We start from the raw sequence: 20,073 nt of genomic DNA, 5'->3' as shown, positions 1-20,073 counted from the left end.
CAGATGCACACGGAAAACAACCGGCACCGAGGGTTGGAGCTCTGAAGGGAGCGAAGTTGCTTGGCTTCACATGGGCTCCTCGGCTGCATTTCGGGAGCTGCCCAGATCTCCAGCCATGAGAAAACGAAGCAAAGGACCGGGGTTTCTCGTCATGTGCCTTTCTGGCTAAAACTGTGGAAACAAACAAACAATCAAACAAACACAAATTCTGGAAAAGGGGAGGGGGGGGGGTTGGGTGGCGGGAGGGAAGGAGAAATCATCTGCGACCGGAGCGCTGGAAGACCTCTCGTCCTCCTACTTCCCTGAGTGAGCTTGGATGCTGGAAGAAGCCTCTTGGATATGGGATCATATCTGGTTTATCACAGTCTGGGTTTGATCCTCTGCTGCTCCGTCTTGAGTTCGGTCTACGCTCTGGTGAGTCCCTCTGTCTTTTTTCGCCTTCGCATTCTTGAACGATCTGCGCGGCTGTTTCCTTGATGAGTAATTTACTGTATCAAGGGTTTAGAGAGGATTTTTTTTTTTTTTTCAGCCCAGTGGTTCATTTCGCTGGCAGATAGCGTGTGCAGTTGGTCTCAAGGAGTTGCTGCACCAGATGAAATTAAAATGTCTGTGCTTCCCAAAGAGTTTGAATCACTTTTAAAATCCCTCCGGACAGGAAGGCGTGCAGTTTGACAGGGATCTGGGGAAAGCACTTAGGGGATAAATTAAAAGACACCTATGGGTAAAGGGCAACTTTTCCTTTTCTTTTTATTTTCTTCTTTTTTTTTTTTAGTCCCCCTCCCCCAAGATGACAAATTTCATTTTAATTTAATCTCCTTAATCTGCAAACCTGCTTAATCTCAGTGAAACACTGCCTTTCTCTTTGGGATTAAATTTGGAGAGGACCTTAGAGCGCAGGGCTTGCAGACAGTTTACACTCAGAGGCATGAAAGTAGTATTAACCCTTTGCTCCCTGGCACTATTTTCACCTGTTCTTGCACACACCGGGGCATAATATCTTTACAGAGGTAGCAAAAAGGGCTAAAATCCATCAAAATTGCCTTGGTAGTGATGATAGGGAGTGGGCTGAGATCTACAGAGCTTCTTCTGCAGCCCCAGGTGTTCTCCAAAGCCCTTCTGCAGAAGTGAAGGGAGATGTCACACGGAATTGGCCACCAGATACTAACCCACGGATGGGTGTGCTGCTTTGGCACGTACTTTCCTTGCTTTCTCCATCATTGGAATCAGCACCACTGGCCATTTCTGGTCTGGGAAGGAGCACGACCACCACCCAAAGCAGTGTCTGCTTTCCACGGGGGACGGAGATGTGTTTGGAAGGGAGTGCGTCACCCTAACTCTGGCTCCAGCCAGGTCCTTCCTGACCCTCCAAAAACCATCACCCTGGGCCCTGTCCCCTGGGTTTGGTAGGGACTGCGTGGGACCTTGGGCAGGGTTGGTGGGGGGGTATCTCCCCCCCATGTCCAGCATCGTGCTAGAGGGAAACTTCTCATCAATAAATGAGAAGAAACGTCCCCTCAGAAAACAATCATTGTTGCAGTCCATCCCTGTCTTGGTCTAACTCTAAGTACAAATAAGCCCTTCAAAATCCAAAGAAAATTAGGGAAACTGAGGAGATCACCTGTAGATTTGTTAGGGTTTAGTGATGGCAGAGGCTTCTCCTTTGTTCTGGGGTTGGATTCACATCTCTGTGCCCATGGATGACTTTGGAGCCATATCACGGCAGGGTAGGTCCCGTAGCACCTGCTACCCCTCAGCTCCGCAGCCTTGCTGCTGTTGAAGCCGGCACCAAAATTCCTGCCAGCCTTGGTGTCTCTGTTAACATCAGCGAAAATGAAGTTCTTGAAATAATTAGATTGTAGTTTGACAAACTTCAGGACGCGGAAAAGAGAGGCGAGGGCTGCAGAGTGCATCTCCAGTCCTATTCCCGGTTTGTTACCTTCTTCCATCCTTATACCTCCAAAAACTGGAAAGCATCAGACAGTGAACCAAGTCTCAGCCATCTCATGTTCCCAGCGAGTGTTTTATCCCTTCTATCCCCATCAAAACAAACACCTTCAGATCACAAGCGCTTTGCTCAGCAGCATGGGCAAGGCGACAGGGGCTCCTGGCTGGTGCAGATGGAAGTGCCCCATGCACCGGCTCGGGACGAGCTGGGGTTGGGTGTAAATCAGGAATACCTCTGCCAGAATCATAGAGGGGCCAGAAAGCAGGGAAATTTGCTGAGAAGGGCAAGGTGAGGAACACACAAGAGCATTTCTTCTGTTGCGTTTCCAAAAGCCTGATCCCCTCCTGTACTGATTTAGGGTCCTGCCACTAAAAACCCCATTGGGTTTAATTCAGCCCAGGATGAAGTTCATATTTCAGATACTTTCCCTTGCTTTCCAAACCCGCTCTTGACAACTGGCGGAGTTGCCAGAACGTTTGAAATGTCGCCCTGACAATTCGAGGGCTACAGAGATGTTGTGCGTCCCTTCTGGCATCCACTGAGGCAGAATGAGAAGGTCGGCCCCATGTTATCCCACCCTACAGCAACTTGCGAGGCAGGGAACAACTTGCAGGGTGCCTAGAGCTTGATTTTTTTTTTTTTCTGTTGATGTGTCTTTCCCAAACTAACTTGATTTTTATGTGAACTTTGAAAACACTGTATGGTATTGATCGCGTGTTTCAGCATGGTGATGTCTTAGTAGCTACCCTATAAGAAGGGTCGCACGTATATTCGGTATTTGGGTAGCAGGTCTGAGCGTGGTTTATGTGTTGCCATCAATAGAAGTCACCGAGTCTCTCCTAGAAGCAACAAGCAAAAATCAGTGCGAGTAGCTGCAAAAGGACAGGGAAGCAAGGACTTAGTTCAGAGACAGGCTCTGTGGCAGCTTTGGGCTGAGCTAAAAGTGGTACCCCATCTTTCACCCCCCCAGCAGAGCACAGCAAACCTCTGATGTGGGGTTTGAGTCAGGAGGATTCCTGCAGGCGGAGGCAGCCAACCGCTCAGTGCTCCAGGGCACAGCTCATGTGTCTGAGGCTGGAAAGCTCAAATCTTGAGAGCTGTGGCCCTAAATCCTAGGCTTTTTTGCAGCTCGGTCGCTTCGTATCTGAGAGTTGGTGATGCTGAGATGGGACAGAGCATGGTGCATCCTCAATCTGAAGCTATCGCTCCCTTTACTCCTTTTGTCAGCCAGGAAGGATGATAGTAAAGGCACTTTTTGAAGTAAGAGTGCTGAAATAAGGATGAGAAATGGTTTTTTTTTTTAATTGCCTGTGTCACTGATACATTATGGGCCAGGACACTGGCAGCTGAATCACTTCTCCGCAGCACGTGGGCTGCATGTCCCTGCATTAGCCATAAACCAGAGTATAGTCATAAACACCCGTAAAAATGCTGCAGGAGTGAGTCCTCTCAGTGTTAAAAGTGTCCGTGCAGAAATCGTGGCCCCGCCATGAGCCTGCATCAATGCAAAGTCCATAGCGAGATCAGCATCCCTGTCCTGAGCATCCGAGGGGCAGCTGAGAGGGACAGGTGGCCAAGGAAGCAAGACTGGCCTGAGCCAAATGGCCCTGCAAACATGGGCTTGAAAAGAAGATGTGTGCAAAAGGAGCTTTAAAAGTAGGGTCTGACATCAGCAGAGCATGGGAGACGTTAAGATGTGGGCACTATGATTTTATCTTAAAGGTGCTGCCAGAGTTCCTTGAAGAAAAACCTCCCCGTGTCCCATCTCCCAGAAGAAAATCCCATGGTTTGCTCTGCTCATTCCTTCGGTTTTCACTTTGTTTCCTTCTTTTGCCAATCTCAGCCTGGCAGCCCCCAACCCACTTGCCATTGGAGGAGACACTCTGCATAATAGTAATAATAATAATAGTAATAGTAATAGTAATAGTAATAGTAATAGTAATAGTAATAGTAATAGTAATAGTAATAGTAATAGTAATAGTAATAGTAATAGTAATAATAATAATAAGAAGAAGAAGAAGAAGCCACCAGCCTTCTGCAGGGTTTCTGAAGGTTCCCAGCCCCTGTTCCCAAGGGAGCTGCGTCCACACCAGCACTGGTGTTCGTCTCCAGCAGGAAGGTCCAGAATAAATCAGAAAAGCTCTCCCGCTTCACACCAGAGTGGTACTAGGGTCACCAACTAGCCAAGACCCCGGTGCCCAGGCAGCAAAGCAATTGGATTAAGGAGATGCTGGTCGGCGTTTTGTCCTTTGACTTGTTTCTCATTTTTCCTCCGATCAGACCCACGTCTTCATAGACTGGGAAAGGGAAAGGACTTGGGGTTGAATAATTTGTAGCTGGAAGGGAAAGATAATAATATTTTACATCAGAACACGGCCTATAATAAAAAGAAGAATAATAGTACAATAATCCTGCATAGAGATCCTGCAAATCCCAACTAACTGTCTAACTTCATTAAATAAAGACAAGCTCCAAGCGCAGGGAAACAACGGCTGAAATGTTCTTCCCTCCGCACATTCTTGGGAGCGTGCCCATCTCTGCCCCGTGTATTTATGAAAGATAGAGTTTTTGTTATTGTACTTCGGGATTAGCAGATATCCCTGGACTATAAAACACTCAACCGCAAAATATAAAGCAAACAAGCCTCCGCGTCAGGGTAATGCATGGGCTGTGATTTCATCCCAGGCAAGCCAAAAAAAGTTCAGCTGCCCGGTGGCAAGTCTGACCTGAGCGGGCTGAGTTGAGCGTGAGCTCCTTGTGTCGGGAAGAGGAAAAGCAATGGGGCAACCGCGCACACAGAGGGGGTCAAGGCTGGAGGAAATGAAATCCGCGGTGTGCCTTTCGGGTCCAGGCAGTTGTTGTTTGGTTTCTGGCCTCCTCAAAATAGCCCTGAGTGATGCTTTGAGCTCGGTGGGATTATTCTGGCGAGGGTGGTGTGTCTGCAGTCCCTGCGAGGGGTAACCCCCAGCTCAGACAGCTCAAGCAGGGACAGCTGCTGCCCCTGCCACCATCGTCCTGCGCTCCCACGTTCCTTTGAAAAACGATGCTGGGAGTCTGGGAGTCATTCCCACAGCTATGTTTCTCATATCATCTCTTTTTCCTGGGCTGGGTGTACTGATAAGGGACTCTCCTAGGATGTAAAGATGCTGGCTGGAGGATTTCCCTCTGCTTGGGAAACCACAGCTCAGTCCCTTGAACAAAATTCTGTTGAAATCAGTCCCTGGTTTGCAAAGTTACTTGGAGCACAGTGACCCCGCTCATCTCACTGAAACTCCTAAATCACAGCGATTACTGAGCCATGTGGGGTGAGGTGGTAGAGCATCTCTCCTGACACAGAGATACAGGGCTGGGGAAATCCTGCTCCCCAGAGCTGCTGGCAGAGGTACAGCTACAGACAAACCCGGCAGTCGTTGAATTTTCTTTGTGCCTAAAGATCAGGAGGAGGGAATAGCAGAGCCGGACTACAGCTGCCTCCAACTTAAATCTCTCCTGCAGAACAACCCTCATTGCGGCCTCATCCCGCACCTCTGGGAGAGGGTGATGAATTTTGTTGTGTATTTAGGTACTCACTAGACCGTGCAGCTCTCCAACTCCACAGCCGGCGTTGGGGTCCTCTCAGCCCTTTGAGCTCTGGTCCCTCAAACCCCCTCGCCCTCTGACACTGTCCAAAGCCCGCAGGGATCCCCCACCCTTTTCAACGGGCTGTTTCTTTGCAAAGGGGCAAGCGTAGAGAGGTTTCTTCATCTGCTCAGCTCCTGCTGTGAGTGAAATTTTATCTCTTAGTTAGTAACCATTACAAAAAAAAAAAAAAAAACAAAGAAAATGCGTTCCTCAGAGCAAGTCCTGACCAAAAGGAAGAACTCAACAGCATCAGCCCATGTTAAAGATTAGAACATATCAAAGATATTTTGCCCCCAGTGTGGGGCAAAACTGCATCCAGTTGGCTGTTATAATGTCTTTTGGCTCTCTCGACCTCTAACACCTCAAACTTCAGTTGGCCTTGCAAGAGCTGCTGTGCTAAAGGTGATCTTTGTCTCGCACCTTTCCTGACGTGGCAATAAACAAATTACTCTTGGGGCTGAAACTCAGCCAGCAGAATACCTGCTGGGTCAGTCTGGGCTTTGCTGTCTGGTGTCATGGGGAGAAAACACCCAAACTCATGCTTGACGTACCTGGCTTGGCATTAATCCTTTTATTTCCACTGAGGCCGGGCTGACCCTTGCCAGTTATTGGAGGGGCTCTGCAGTTTAGGATTTTCCCTTCCCTTCAGAGGCTTATCTTGGGCTGACTTGCAGAAACCCGATTTTCAAGAAAGGAAAATTTTGGACTGACGGCGTCCTCTTAACAGATCGTACTTCGATCTTCCTTTAGCGCAAATCCCTCTGACAGCATTCAGGCACCGGTTCGGTTGCTGAAATATTCTGCAAGGCTGGCCCGTCTTTCTGGACACATGTTTTGTTCCTTTACCATGCAAAGTAGAAAGTGGGCTTCTTTGCCTGTTTACTCTCTCACCCCTCCAGCATCCCTGGTTCAAGGGATTTCAGCAGCGCAGGGATTGTGCTACTGTCTCCCTTCTTCCCTCCTGACCCTGTGCACCCTTCCGCAAGCTGATTCAAATCACTGAGCTTACACAAAACTAACCCAAGATGGAAAAAAGGAAAATAAACACAGCAGAAATTTTCTAGCTGGGTCAGTGAACGGCATCTGCACAGCAAAGACTTGATGGTGTGGGGTAACATAGGTCAGGGGTATGACTACACTCTTGAGTTCTGGGGGAGAAAATTTAGTTTAGGCTTGTAGACATGAGGTGTGCGGTGCCACTTGGCCTCAGAGCCAAAGGGCAGGGCCAAGACTTTTTATTTAGCACTACAGACTTAAACAGGGACTTCCAAGGCTCAGAAGTGGCCCGGACAAGATGAGATACAACGCAGTTGGTACGTACTTACCTGCTTTCTGGTCTGTTGCTTGCAAGGGCAGTGAAAAGGTCAAGCAAAACCATTCCCTTTATGTCCGAGTTGAGGAAGGTGTTGAACCAGGCAGGACCAGCCAACATGGCCTCTCTGACCCTGTCAAAGCGCAGAAGAAATGAACCTTCAGAGTCCAAAGGTGTTCGATGTCTTTGAGTCTTTCCACCGTAACGACCTCGAGTATCAGCTGCCCATCAGATAAGGGCAACTCATCAAAAGGAGACTTGGCCTCTTGAAAAAGACCTCCTCCTAGGTCTGTGTCTGGGGCAAGGGCTGGAGACAGGAGTTGCTGTCTCAGCACGCAAGGCAGGCTGGTTATCTTGTTTTTCACATGGCTGCCTTGTTGCTAATCAGGGTTCCTCGATGTTATCTGTACTTCAGCCTCCCTTCCCCTCTCTCCAAACACTTCAGCGTATTTATCTGCTTGGTCCTGCCACACTAAGAGCAAGAAGCAACCTCACTTGCAGCTGTAAAGGCAGGTTTGAAAGTCACTGGGTGTCCTTAGAAAACCTTCTCTTCCCTTCACTGAACTTCAGCTTGGGACCTAGACCGTTAATTTTTTTCTGTATGTTTTAACAGAAAAGTGAGTGGTATTGAAACAAAGAAGTTTCAAAACCTAGCTGATGCTTGCCCCGGGTTAGGGGATGAGGCGTTTTGTAAGGCGCAGCAGATGGTGAGGAATTACCACCTCTTGGGCACATAGCAGAGGACAAGTGGTCAGTTAACTGAGACTCGGTGGGGTTCTGGAAGACCGCCGCTGTTTAGGACTACTAGTAAGTCATTTAAGCATCTTATTGCCTTGATTTATTCACCTAGTTTATATGCCTTGAGCACTCAAGGGACTGCAGAATCCCCAGGGGAGTCCTGGTCCTATCCCACACACCACCCATACCAGCACAGGAATGGTGCTGGTGGCAGACACGGAGTGGGACATTACTTATCTTGGGAGGAAGAGGAGGGTTTCAGAAGCTGGAAGCACCCTGGCCCTGCTCTGCCTAGGTAGGCTGAGACCGCCGGACCTTTAGTTTGTTAATTAAAACACATTAGGAGATGCCTGATCTCCTCCAGGAGCAAATAGCCAGTAGCCTCTTTTGCTTCACAAAGACACAAATCAAATTCCAGAATTTATTGAAACCACTGGACTGATTTCCATGAATTTCATGTGCTGTTTCCATCTATCCCGCTTTTATTGCCTAAACCACTGCCTCGCCTCAATGTTACCTTGACTTTCTTCTCAACCCCAACATCCGAAACCGCTTCTCCTTGCAGAAATTGAGCCATCAGAGCTAAAGTAGCTTTGAGATACCAGCTACGGCGAGGGATTGCAAGGAAATTACCTGTTTCTCCTAGCTGCATTTGAAGAGTAAGATCAATAAAGCAGCATTATGTAGTATCTATTTCGTGGTTAGCAATTTCACTCAGCTCAGTAAAAATACAGAAAAAAAAAAAAAAAAGAAGTGAGAGGGAGCAGATAAGAGGTGGAACTTCTAAGAGACAACCAACATATAGAGCTTCAAAAGCTAGAATTGCTGGTGTATCAAAAGCCATCAGCTGTTGAAGCCTTTTAGTGTCTCACAGTTGATGTCCTCAAAGTTTTCTCTGGGCTTGTGTTTTCTTCCAGTGCCCTCAAGGTTACGCTCACTGAATTACTTGCTCTAAAATGGCCTCTTTGCTAAGGAGAGGAGACCAGGAGTTGAGATTTAGCTCTCCCGTTGACTCTCCATGTGCTTTTGGGCATTTCTTGCTCAGCAAAGGCACAGAGGACTTGCGGGGGGTGAAGCTGGGCCCTGTGCATTTGGAAACGCAGTTTATTTTTATTGTTCTTCCCAGAAAAGGGGTAAGAGAGAGAGATGGCTCTATAGGCAGTGAGGTGGAAATGTTTTCCCGGTCTAAATGGCCATGGTTACTAAAACACATGCCAGTAGGTGGTCAGAGGGTCTGATGCACTGTGTCTAGTGTAGACGCAGCTTATTTTGGCTTATTTTCCCTTGTGCTAAATTACTCAGGCTAGCCGCTGGATGGGGACAAAGCAGGATAGGGCTGATTTCCCTCGCTCGGCTTTAGATGTCAGCAACGGGTACTCGTGCATCTCAGAGCTGCCCTCAAGGACCCTGCTTGGCTGCAGAGCATCCCACCACGGATCACCGGTGAGTGCACCCCGCAGAACCTGGGTGGACCTCGAGGTTTTATTTCCTCAGCTGACAAAGACACAGGGTTTGGTATAAAAAAGTTGTGTATGTGTGTGCATACGAGTGAGCGCGCGGGTAGAACTGTGTGGCTCTGACTCATGCTGTAGCATCGTTAAACAGTCTCGGAGTATCCCACCATATGATCCCGCTGCAGAGTACCAGCTCCATTTCCAATTCATTTCCCACCATGACTGGTGTTTCTCTGTCAGCCTTTCACCACCACAATGAAGCATGTTTGTTGTTTTCTTTTTTTGTTTCATTCCTGGGATCAGATTTTCCCTGTGATTTGCCTTAACCTCATCATAGAAACCACAAAGCTCAAGGGGCCAGAGCCTTCTACTGGCGTAAATCAGTGATGTGGAGCGCAGAAGGGCCAAGAGAGTCTCATCTGATATCAATCAGTGCCACTGCAGGGAAATACGCAGAGAGACTGAGGGTAAATTGGAGCAGCCCAACTGGCACACGCTGGTCCTGGTCTCCTGGCCCTGGGTTGCATCCGGACGGGAAGGGAGAGTATTCTGCAAATTGAGAGATCTGGATCAGATGACAAGACCCCAGTTTCCAGATGTTTCTCCAAACCATGTTCGGCCATGCTTCAGTAGCTTCTTTTGTGGCTGGCTGCCTTGTGCAATGAATACCTTCTTGAAAGCGTTTAAACATGAGCAATTTGGGGGGGATCTGAAAGGGGGGAGTGTCACTCTTATTTCTGGCTGTAGTGGCAATGGGGAAGGACGATAAGCATGCTGGCAGGCCAGATTTTCCAGACCACAGGATAGGGCTGGATTCAACTGTGGAAATGGGTCCATTCTTAAAGGATGCCAAATCATGATGTCTGAATCTGAGAGATTTGAGCAAATTTAGCATCGGTGTTTAAAGGGAACTGTGCAATAGGTGATTGCTTTTTCTTCTCTCTTACTCAAATTTTTGTGTTGATTTTGCACTTGTATTCCTTGATATCATTGACAACATCAGTGTGATCAACAAATTGAACTTCAAGTGCCTTTTGCACGTATTTTGTAGGACTTGAAGTGGCAAATCAGGCCGTTCAAATTCACAGCTACTGTGAACTCCTAATTTACTCTATCATCAGCGAAAGATGACTCAGGTTTATGGAGGTGCAGGGAGAGGGGAGCATGCTTCAGCTAGTGAAAATGGAACAGAGTCAGCTCTTGTTTTGTACCCAGGTAAGGATTTGGCCCTGGTTCTGTGCCAAGAAGCCTGAACACAAAGAGGGTCTCCATGGGGGTCAATGCTGGCATGTTTTTGGCTGACTTGACTCAGCTTTTCCTGGGGCCATGAGGGCTCGGAGTTACCCAGATAAGCAGAACAATGGCCAAGCCAAGGGGTGAACTGGCTGCTGTCCCATGAACAGAGGTGAGTGGAGGACAGGCCTGAGGTGGACTGGGAGCAGACAGCCCAGTTGGATCCCGGCATCCTTCTGTTTTCCGCTTTTCCCGTTTCTGCTGACATGGAGGTGAATCACCCATCCCTCTTGTAATAGCAAAGCAGCCAAATTTGCTGCCTAACAGTTGTCAGCATTGTTGCTGAGGGGTCGCGTGGGTGACAACCCATAGGGAATGGCATGGAATTCCTTTCCCAGCCTCATGCCTAAGTCCCTTCTACTCTGCTAACAGTGCCAGCCTTCATTATCAGCACTGTTAGTACTCCAGAAGATCCAATTATGCATTGTCTTACTGCTATGGTAGTAGCCTTTGCTTCTTTTCTGGATTTCCTTATTCATCACTTTCCTCTTTACCTCTTGGTAGCATCATTATTCCTTATACTACTGCTGGCCCTAAGCCCCCAGCTTTCAGAATGGACATCTGAAATGAAATGGAAGGGAAAAATACTCCACTGGGAAGTACCTCCTTAGGGTTCAGAGTTAACACCCTGTAGAAAGTGGACCAGGCAAAGATTTGTAGCTCATGCATCCAAAAGCATCTGGTTGGGAAGCCCGTGTTTTCCAGAAAGCTCACAGGGCAATGCAAAGCAGAATTAATTGGGAAGAGAAGGCTGTTTGACTCATAAATCCCAGCACTTTGTGTCTCCTTTTCCAGCTTTGTTAGTGCAAGACTGGGGAAAAGGAGTGACAAACACTGGAACAGGTCCCACAGCTCCTACAAAACACCCATTCTGGCTGGAAACAGGTGGTGCCCGAGAAGGCACAGTTCATATTTCTGGCTTGTTGGGATACAAAGAGGATATTTCTAGTGAAAACAGGTCATGAGACAGCAGGAGATAAGCCCATTTTGTGGAGGGGCCAAGGTCTTAGCTTAAAGCCTTGTGTTGGTGTTTGAACCCTGGAACAGGGCAGCAATACGTACAAGCATACAAGGACAGGACAGGTCCCGTCCCAAGGGCTGGCACTGCTTTGATGGGGCAAGAGGTTCTTTTTAAGCTGAGCGAGGGAGAAAAGGCATCGAGGACCAGGGATCTTCTTTCAATCCAGGGAGAAAGATGGACAGGAGAGAACAGATGAGGCTTTGGCACTGCCTAAAGAAGCTCCTGGCTGACAGGGCTTTACCTTCACTAATAAGTAAAAATAGGTGGGCGGGGGCTGAAGTGCTGTCCTGCGATCCTCCTTGCCAGCATGCTCCCTGGCCTGTCTTTAGCTCTCACCAGCTTGCACTACACCAAATAATGCTTTGGCACATTTTGAGTGTACTGTGGGCTGTAGGAGCTGGCTTGGATGAGGCCACATTGCTTTGGGAAAATGATATGGTAGACGTATGGATGCGAGCATGGTTGAAGTGGGCATGGAACAGGAGTCAGCTGATTTATTCTCTTGCACTGGATGAGGTGATGCTTGTGGTCCCGTGGGCAGGGATCCCACACTACAGCAGGTCGTCTTCCATGGCTCAGTCGCTGCTACCATCCCATCCGAGGCATCAACAGGCCCGAAAAAGGGCTCTGTTGAAAGTCCCACCATAAGCCACCACCTGGTACCCCTGAAGTGTGGGGATGCCTCTAGCTCAACAGCAAGATGCATGGATGCCCCATTGCAACATGCTCCAGGGTTGATTTGGCCTCTTGCAATGGGTCACAACCTATATTTTCCACTCTGGGGACCATTCCTCCTCCCTCCCCTCCATCTCTCACCAGGGCATGTACATGTTTTCTCCTCTCCATGCCTTCCCCCGTAACTTTGAGGCCATGGTTGCCCTCAGCTCCAGGTGAGCAGCACATCAAACCCTCCAGTGCCTCCCCTCCATGCCCAGCAAAAGGAAGAGATGAGGGAGATGTGGGAGCTGACTGGCCGGAGCAGGGAAGAACGTCATCCCCCAGAGCTGCCTGCACCGCACTGAGGGCTTAATGTGCCGTAATCACAGAGCTGGCCTTGTTGTAACGGCACCCCGGCCATGCACAGCTCCTGGCCGCTGCTGGCAGCTCCCGCGCTCCCAGCCTGCGGTTGCTGCCGGGTGGTTTTTTTGGAATGGATCCCCCTCCCTACTCCCCAAGCTAAGGGAGAGTGGGTCTGCAGGGAGGAGAGAGCAAGGAGTGGGGTGGTGCCCCGTCTCGGCCATCGACTGTGCCGACCCTATCGGGCTGTGAATCAGGACATTAATCAGTGTTACGGGGCTTGGGACAGGGTCAGATACCTGTGGTTTGTGGCTCGCTGGCAGGGCTCGGCATCGTCGGAGTCAGAATACCACACACTGCTCATGAAAGAGCAGAGCTGCGACGTTCCAGGAGGCATGGTGCCGGGAGGGACGGGGGACGGGCTCGGGAGGCAGCTGCTGATGGGAGCGGAAAAGGAAAGGAGAAGGGAAAAGGGAAAAAAAAAATGGAAAGAAAGAAAGAAACTCTCTCCATGGGCTTTCTGGCTGCTGTGCCTGCAGGAGTACAAGAGGAGAGGGCTGTCTGCTTTAGAATCTGCCTGCTGAGCCTTTGCCTTGCCTCTTGCATCCTCTGTGCAGGGAATTTGCAGCTCATCCCGTCCCACAAACGCTGGCAAGAAAGTGAGGATATGAGAGTGTGAAAATTACTTACACCAACCAGACAAGAGTGGGAAGGCAGAGCCCTAAAGGCTCGGCCAGGAGCTCGGGAGAGAAATAAATGGGATACCTGTTCCTGGGAAGGGGAGACCAGAGGAGATAGGGCCCCTTCATTGTCCCTGCTTTGCTTTCCAAGGCAGCGTGAAACAGGCTCTCAGCTGTGTCTGGCTTTCAGACAGTATCAGGTGTTATAAAGCCTAAGGAAAGCTGTCAGGAGTTCGGGTTTGGGTCCACCCAGGCAGTTTGTAGAACTTTCCATGCTGGTTCTCCCCACCTATGATAGAACTCCACAGGTGAGCTCACAGAGTGGGAGAAGATTGGGGAATCTGCTATGTCAGGTCACAGAAAGACAAAGGGGTACCAGCCAGGGTGCAGCCACATCTGGGGACGGCCGTCAGAGAAGCATCCTACGGTCCCTTGTCTCAGAGCTGCCATCCATCCCTCCATCCTCCCAGTCCCTGGCAACACAAGCAGGAGAAGTGGCCCAGCCATGCCCAGCACGGGGCGTCCCAGGGACCATAACACCACTCCGTAAATGCACAAAGGGAGTGGGGAGTGCAAGGAGAGGGAGGGCTCTGCATCTGCAATCAAGACCTAAGCATGCTGTGAGGGATTTGTGGATACACAAAATTGGGTTTTCCCTTCTGTCTGTGCTGCCTGGAGAGAGGCAGGAGTCCCAACAGCAAGCATGGAATTGACCGTGACACTATCAAGCTTGTTTGGATGTCAGATAAGACGGATCTCACCTGCTTTTGGAGGCCACAGCCTCTCCATCTCAAAGCCTTCTTTGGAGGTGATAGTTTTGCTCCATAAGCAGCAGAGATCCAGCAAGGAGACAGATGCTACGGCAGGCACATGAAGGGGAGCAAATAACATACGCCATGACATCACGAATTGCTGCCTTACTTTTGGGAGATCCTGGGTGCTGAACTCGTGATACTGTGGATGTCTGCAGCAAGGCGAGCTGAATCACTGGGTCAGGCAGAGGCAGAGTAGCCCTCAGGAGAGTCTCTGTCTGCCAGGTACCATCAGTGCCAGCTGACGGGGACTGCTTCTGCCTGTGGTCTAGGTAGCTCTCAGCCACCTCCAAACAAGCCACCCTACGAGGCAAAGCCCAGGTCTATTGGCTTAGCGCTGCATCTTTCTCCTCTTTCTTTCTTTTCTTCACCTGTTTCTGGTTTGGTAATCTTATTGTTGCATCTTCCCTGTTTTTAAGGCATCCTCCCTGTTTCTAAGACAATAATATTTTGTTTATGGAACTGCGGTTAGTGGCATCAGCAGGATGTTCTCACAGGCTTCCCAGTCTCCATGAAAGTTGTCTGCTCTGAACTTATTCTGCCATTGATACCAAAAACTGACTTTGTACATCTTTTCCCCTCTGCCATGAAGAAAAAAAAACCTCTTCAGCTTCTGCAGTACAATGGACATCTCTTTTTCCTCCGAACGAAAGAGGGCTGAAGGTAGCACCCAGTGCTGCAGGGAAGGAGATTCTGTCATAGCAACCCACTTGAATGATTACCGGTGGAAAATATTCCCCAAAATTATGACAGTTGCTTAAAATACCATGAGCCTTTCAAAAAGGGGAAGTTATTTCTTTTCCTTTTCTTCTCCTTATTCTGGCACTCTAGAGTTAAAGCCAGGCTTAAAAAACACCAGATAAAGGAGTGAGAACTCATGGTCCTGATGCATGGATAGTTACCCATGTCCTGAAACGGTTGGAGAAAATGAGTAAGCAAATACTATTATCTTCCTCCTGTGTGTCCTTCAGCAAGTCATCCTCGGGAGTTAGGGGAGGATCCCTTAGAGTTTAGGGGAGTTACTGAAAGGAAAAGTTCTTTTGATGTTTTTCACTTTCATCATCTAGCTAGTCACCATGTGGTAAAGGAGAGAGTCAGGGCAAATTAAAAAAAACAACAATCATCTCCTGTGTTTTCACTCCTTTGGGGATGACTACTGTTTGTTTTGTTTGTATATGAATAGGCATTTTTCTGCAAATGTCTCAAGATAAAATTGCATTTCTGCAGTGCTTTGGGGAAGATTTTGTTGTTGTTGTTGTTGCATTTGTGGTGTTCAGAGCTAGGAGACCTTGACCTTGACGTTTTCGCATTTAGGTTTGGGAAACGCACCTTTGGAAAGAGCATAACCCTGTGTTTTGTGCATGAATTACAAATTTTACAAAATTTGTAAAAAGAATCCTGAATGTGACTAAGAGGATAGCCAGAGTAAGAACCGTAGAGCTGAAAGTGGCCTCTGGGGAATGCAGGGAAAGTCTTGAACTACGTGAGCATGGGTATCACAAGTAGGTGCGTGAGCATCTCACAGGGGGATACCTAGGAAGCTGCTTTCTCCTCCAAGTGCTCCTCTTTCCTCTTGGCGGTGTTGGAGCTGAAAGGTTTTACAGACAGAGTCTGCTTCATGCTCTGGTCCAGTTTCATCTCCCCTCTTCCCTTGGCCATCCTGGGCAGGAGTTTCCTCTTGCCTTCTCCTAGATGTTTAGATATCTACCTCGTCTTTGTGGTCTGAGCTCATCCGTGGAGCTCCAGCCAGCAGCATAGCAATGACTCTGGGGAGATATTCAGTTCACTCTACATAGGCAATGAAGGCTCAATTCATTTGCCTTCAGGTAGTTGTCTAGAGGCACCCGGGGTGTCTGAGATGTCTGCCAAGGGCAGGTAGACGTGGCACAGGACCAGCAAGAAGCCATGGAGTAGGAGAGCGAGGCCAAGAAAGCTACTGCAGGGCATCAAGTTGCACTCAACACCTTGTTTCTTGCCACTGAACAGCCTCTGGCAAAGCAAGACTTGGGATTTTCCTCTCTGTGGTCAGTGGAGCAAGACAGAGACCTGGAAAGGGTGCATCACCCCTCACAAGCAGAGTCTGTCTTTCTCTGTTGACTAAGCTGGAGAGGCTTAGCCTAGGGCAGCTCAGGTACATGTGGTGGATTTTGGCCTAAGTGATTATGCTGTAGTAACTTCTGGACATTTCCAATTCCCAGTCGAAACCTGCAGCTGCTGTAGTAATCCAAGTGGTTGTTACCAATAAAAATCCTTCCAAGCCCACAGCAAGGTTGAGAATTTTGTCCTTCCTTTCTATTCAGAGTATTGTGTTTCAGATCAAATGGTGTGTTTTAAATAAAAATTTAAAATCCTTTTGTTGGGAAGAAAAAAGTTATAAATAGACTTTTATCTGGTTGTAAATAAACCAACTGTTTTCGAAGACCAGAAGGAAAACCTCCACTTGAGCAGGGACTTCTGAGGAAACCATGTCAAGTCCTTGTCCCTTGGTGACCAAAAGGGTTGTCAGGGATTGGAACAGACTGCCCAGGGAAGCAGTTGAGTCACCGTCCCTGGAGGTATTTAACAGATGTGTAGATGTGGCACTCCGGGACATGTTTTGGTGGTGGACTTGGCAGTGTTAGGTTAATGGTTGGACTTGATGGTCTTAAAGGTCTTTTCCAACCTAAAGTATTCTATTCTATGATTTTATCTCTACATTTTCATGTGATTCTGGAGACTGGCTGGTACAGTTACACCACAGACTCCCATCATCTTCAGGAATACATGGAACCACCAGCAGTACCTGCTATTTCAGGCGGTACCTCCCTGGTTTTGATTCTAGTCTCCAGCTTCATTGACAGCAATGGACCCTCTGAAGAATTTGTGAAAAGTGGAGAAAAGTCCCAAAGTCTGTCATTAACAGAACTACAGTTTTGATGTAGGGTCCATGTCTCCACCAAGAAATAGTGAAGGGCTCACAAACGACAGACAAAGGTTGAAAGCCACCACTCAGTCAATAGTTTCCACGTTTCTGTGGCCAAGGGAACAGTTAGCCACCAATATTTCCTTCAGACCATCATGTTTTGGATCTGCTCACCTTTAGTTAAAAAAGCTGGTGTTTACTCTGGTTTTGTAGAGAATCTGGAGATCACTCATCAAGACCTTGTCAACCACTGGCTGTTGTGGACCATGGGATAGGAAGACCAGCCTAGATGGAGACCGAGTGTGCTGCTGGCTTCTGCTGAGCTGCAGATCAGCAGATGGGATTAATCTCACCTTATCTAGACTTTAAAAAATTATTTCTTGAGGCTTCTTCCACAGTCAGTATGTCAGTCAGACTTTTTCTCTCATCCCATGCAAGGTGTTTTGTATCACCTGCTGATTGCTTCTGCTTTTCTTTGTAGAAAGAGCCTTGAACAACACACTAGGTTAGATGCTTAACCTTTATATGGCTGAGGATGGAGATGGCTCTGCACCAAAATAACCTGTGTGCTATTTCTGGCTCTGACAATCCCCCTCGGGTGACTTTGAGAAGCCTCGTCCTTTTTTGGTTCTTCTATGCTTTGTCCAACTTGCTTCTTTAGGCTTGGCTTTCAAAGCATCTAGGTACTGACTGAAATCTGAGGGAGTTATCATCGAAACAACTTCACACCCTAATTTCTGGGAGCTGAGCCGTAAGTTCCTCAGAAGAGAGATGTGTTTTTTTGCAAGTCTGCATAAAGATAAGCATCACAGCAACAGACCCTTATCTGTGGCCCCAAAAAGTGTTTGTCCTACAAATACTGATGTAAATCTCCAGCCTGCACCTCCCGCAGGAGTCACTAAGACAGATCTACCGGCTTTAAAGTGGTGGCTGGTTTCGCTGTAGGCAAGCAGCCAAAAATAACATCTTCCTGTCCTCCCCCTCCCAAATCTATTGTGCAAATCTAGTGTCTCGTTTCAGTTGAGGCTTCTTTATCCTCAGTTGCAAATGATCGTCAGCGTGGAGGGGAGCGCATAGACAGAGACGTGCATCTCATGGACACTCTTGCACTCCCAGCTCCTTTCAGAGGTGTTTGACAGCAGCAGAGCAGTACTGGATGATCTGAGGGGAAAACGAGGATGGGGACTGATGTTCCCCAGGGTCTACTTGCCCCTGTAGATGATGGAGTCTGGCCAGAGAAGCTTTCTGCTTTCTCATTGCCTTTGCTGCAAATCAACCTGGGGATGGGAGGGAGGTGGGGTGTAAAATAATCACAGCTAATGGATTTGAGAGATCGTTACAATGGGAACTGTGCACGACGGCTCTGTGGTTTCAGCAGCCGCTCTGAAACAACTACCTTCCCTCTCCCCCTGCATCCTGAGTGCGCGTGGATATGGTTTCAGATTCCTGCTCAGCTGAGCAGGATAAGCTGAGTTTGTGCAGGGTATCAGTTTGTTTTCTGCAAAACTGTCTCCTGTCTCTTCTTATTCCTTGTGAAAAAGTTAATTAAACTTTTGAACGTTTAGGAAACCTCTGATAGCCTTTGGGTAAAAAGGCTTCCGACTGAACTAGCATAGTCTACTCTAGTCTAGTCTAAAATATCCTTCCATAGTGCTGTTTTTTTTCTATACCAATGCACATTTCTTCTGCAGAACTCACTGCTGTAAGACTGTATTATGACCAGAGGCAGAGAAGGATTCAAGCACAGGCATAAAAATTGAGAGAAATACCATTAATATACTACAGTAATAAAATTTTTGGGAAGTGATCTATACTGTGATACTTCAGGACATAAGCCACTCTGCTCTAAATAAAGGCCAAGAAGAAGTTTCTTCCAACAGAAGACTATTTAATAGCTGTGTATCACAAAATTTATTTTGCCTTCATCTGAAGCAGGTGGTGCTGGCCCGAATCAAAGGCAGAATGTTAGAATTCAAGATCAAGGGTATCAAAACCAAGCATGGATTTGAAGCTCTTTCAGGCAGAGGTCAGAGACCTGCCAACTCCCAGGCAACAAAGCAGAGCGTTTAATGTGATGTAGTCATGAGGGTTCAAAGACTCCAGTAAATTTCAGAACTCTTTAAAGAAGAAAAATGTTTTGGCCCCAGGAGAAAGCCAGAGGCTAGTCTACTCCACAGTGAACTTGTAAGCTAATGTTGGGGTCTCTGCTTTGAATAACCCTCGGTGGACTCTGATTTGGTCATGCCTTCAATCCTTGCAAGTTTTTTTTGTGCCACAACATCTTGCGGCAATTAATGCAACCACATATGGCACGAGTGTCTCAGACCTGCCACCTCCTGACTTTAGCTGATGTCCCACAACTGCCTCGTCACACCACAGTTCTTGTAGCCAAGCACAGCCAATGTTATTAAGAACAACCCTTCTCCCTCCCCGGAAAGACACAACGGGCTTGAGAGGGCTCCTCAGACCACAAAGATGTGCTTAGCCTGTGTCCACTTACCAAGGACTAGTCAGTACAGCCTCCATCAGGTTATTTAGGACACTTGAGAAGATTTTTGGCTCAAAGGTTATGCATCTGCCATAAGCAGTTCCTTGTTTCTGAGCAATCTTGTCCCTCATAGATAACAGAGTCCAGGAATAATGCTTTCTCATACATCTAGTGGAGGAGGTGACTTTGTCCCACTCTGGTAGGCAATGACTCATTGCCATGCCTTGGTTGGGTTTCTGCAGGCCCATGAGGCTACGGCAGGAGCTCAAGTCAGTGAGTTTCTTGTTCGCAGTCCATAGGTGCCAGCCTATATACAGTATGTCTGTATGTTGGAGAAACCCCTCCAGTACCTGCATGAGACTCCACAGTCTCACACAGAACATGGCAAGAACATTAGTGTCGAAGGCTGGCAAATCACAGGTCCTCTGCTTTTTACACTGCCTGTCTGGATTCAAGGTTGAGACCTTAATTCCTTCCTTCTAGAGGCTCCATGTCCTACATCCAAGATATGGGAGGAATCTTTTGGTGTAGACATTAATAATGACAGCATTCTTTTGATGGCATAAAACTCCTTATAGCAAGTGTGAAGGTCATCTGTGCAGACACTCGGCTGTGTCCTGAGATGGCCCAAGAGCAACAGAGAACTCATGATCTGTGAGGCTGAGGAGAGAAGACGTCTGGTCTAGAGGAGATCAAGGGAGCACATGATTCCAACCTTCCAACACATAAAAGACTTCTGCTCAGACAGGAAGAGGAAAAAATATGTTCCTCGTGTCCCTCAGGGACAGGA

The 20,073-nt window shown here is 48.0% G+C and overlaps 1 protein-coding gene across 1 annotated transcript in view; it reads left to right on the top strand.

Moving 5' to 3' along the window:
- Window positions 1–265: 265 nt before the first annotated feature.
- Window positions 266–20,073, top strand: part of PTH1R (parathyroid hormone 1 receptor) — a 112,527-nt gene continuing 92,719 nt past the window's right edge. The window contains exon 1 of the mRNA XM_086741681.1: window positions 266–414. Coding sequence (XP_086597807.1) covers window positions 340–414 — 75 coding nt within the window. The 5' untranslated portion in view covers window positions 266–339. The remainder of the gene's footprint in view (window positions 415–20,073) is intronic.

The sequence above is a fragment of the Chlamydotis macqueenii genome, chromosome 2 (assembly GCF_036417535.1).
Source record: "Chlamydotis macqueenii isolate bChlMac1 chromosome 2, bChlMac1.mat, whole genome shotgun sequence".
NCBI lineage: Eukaryota > Metazoa > Chordata > Aves > Otidiformes > Otididae > Chlamydotis > Chlamydotis macqueenii.
Note: the sequence above shows the minus strand (reverse complement) of the source record. Positions and strands in the feature narration are given on the sequence as shown.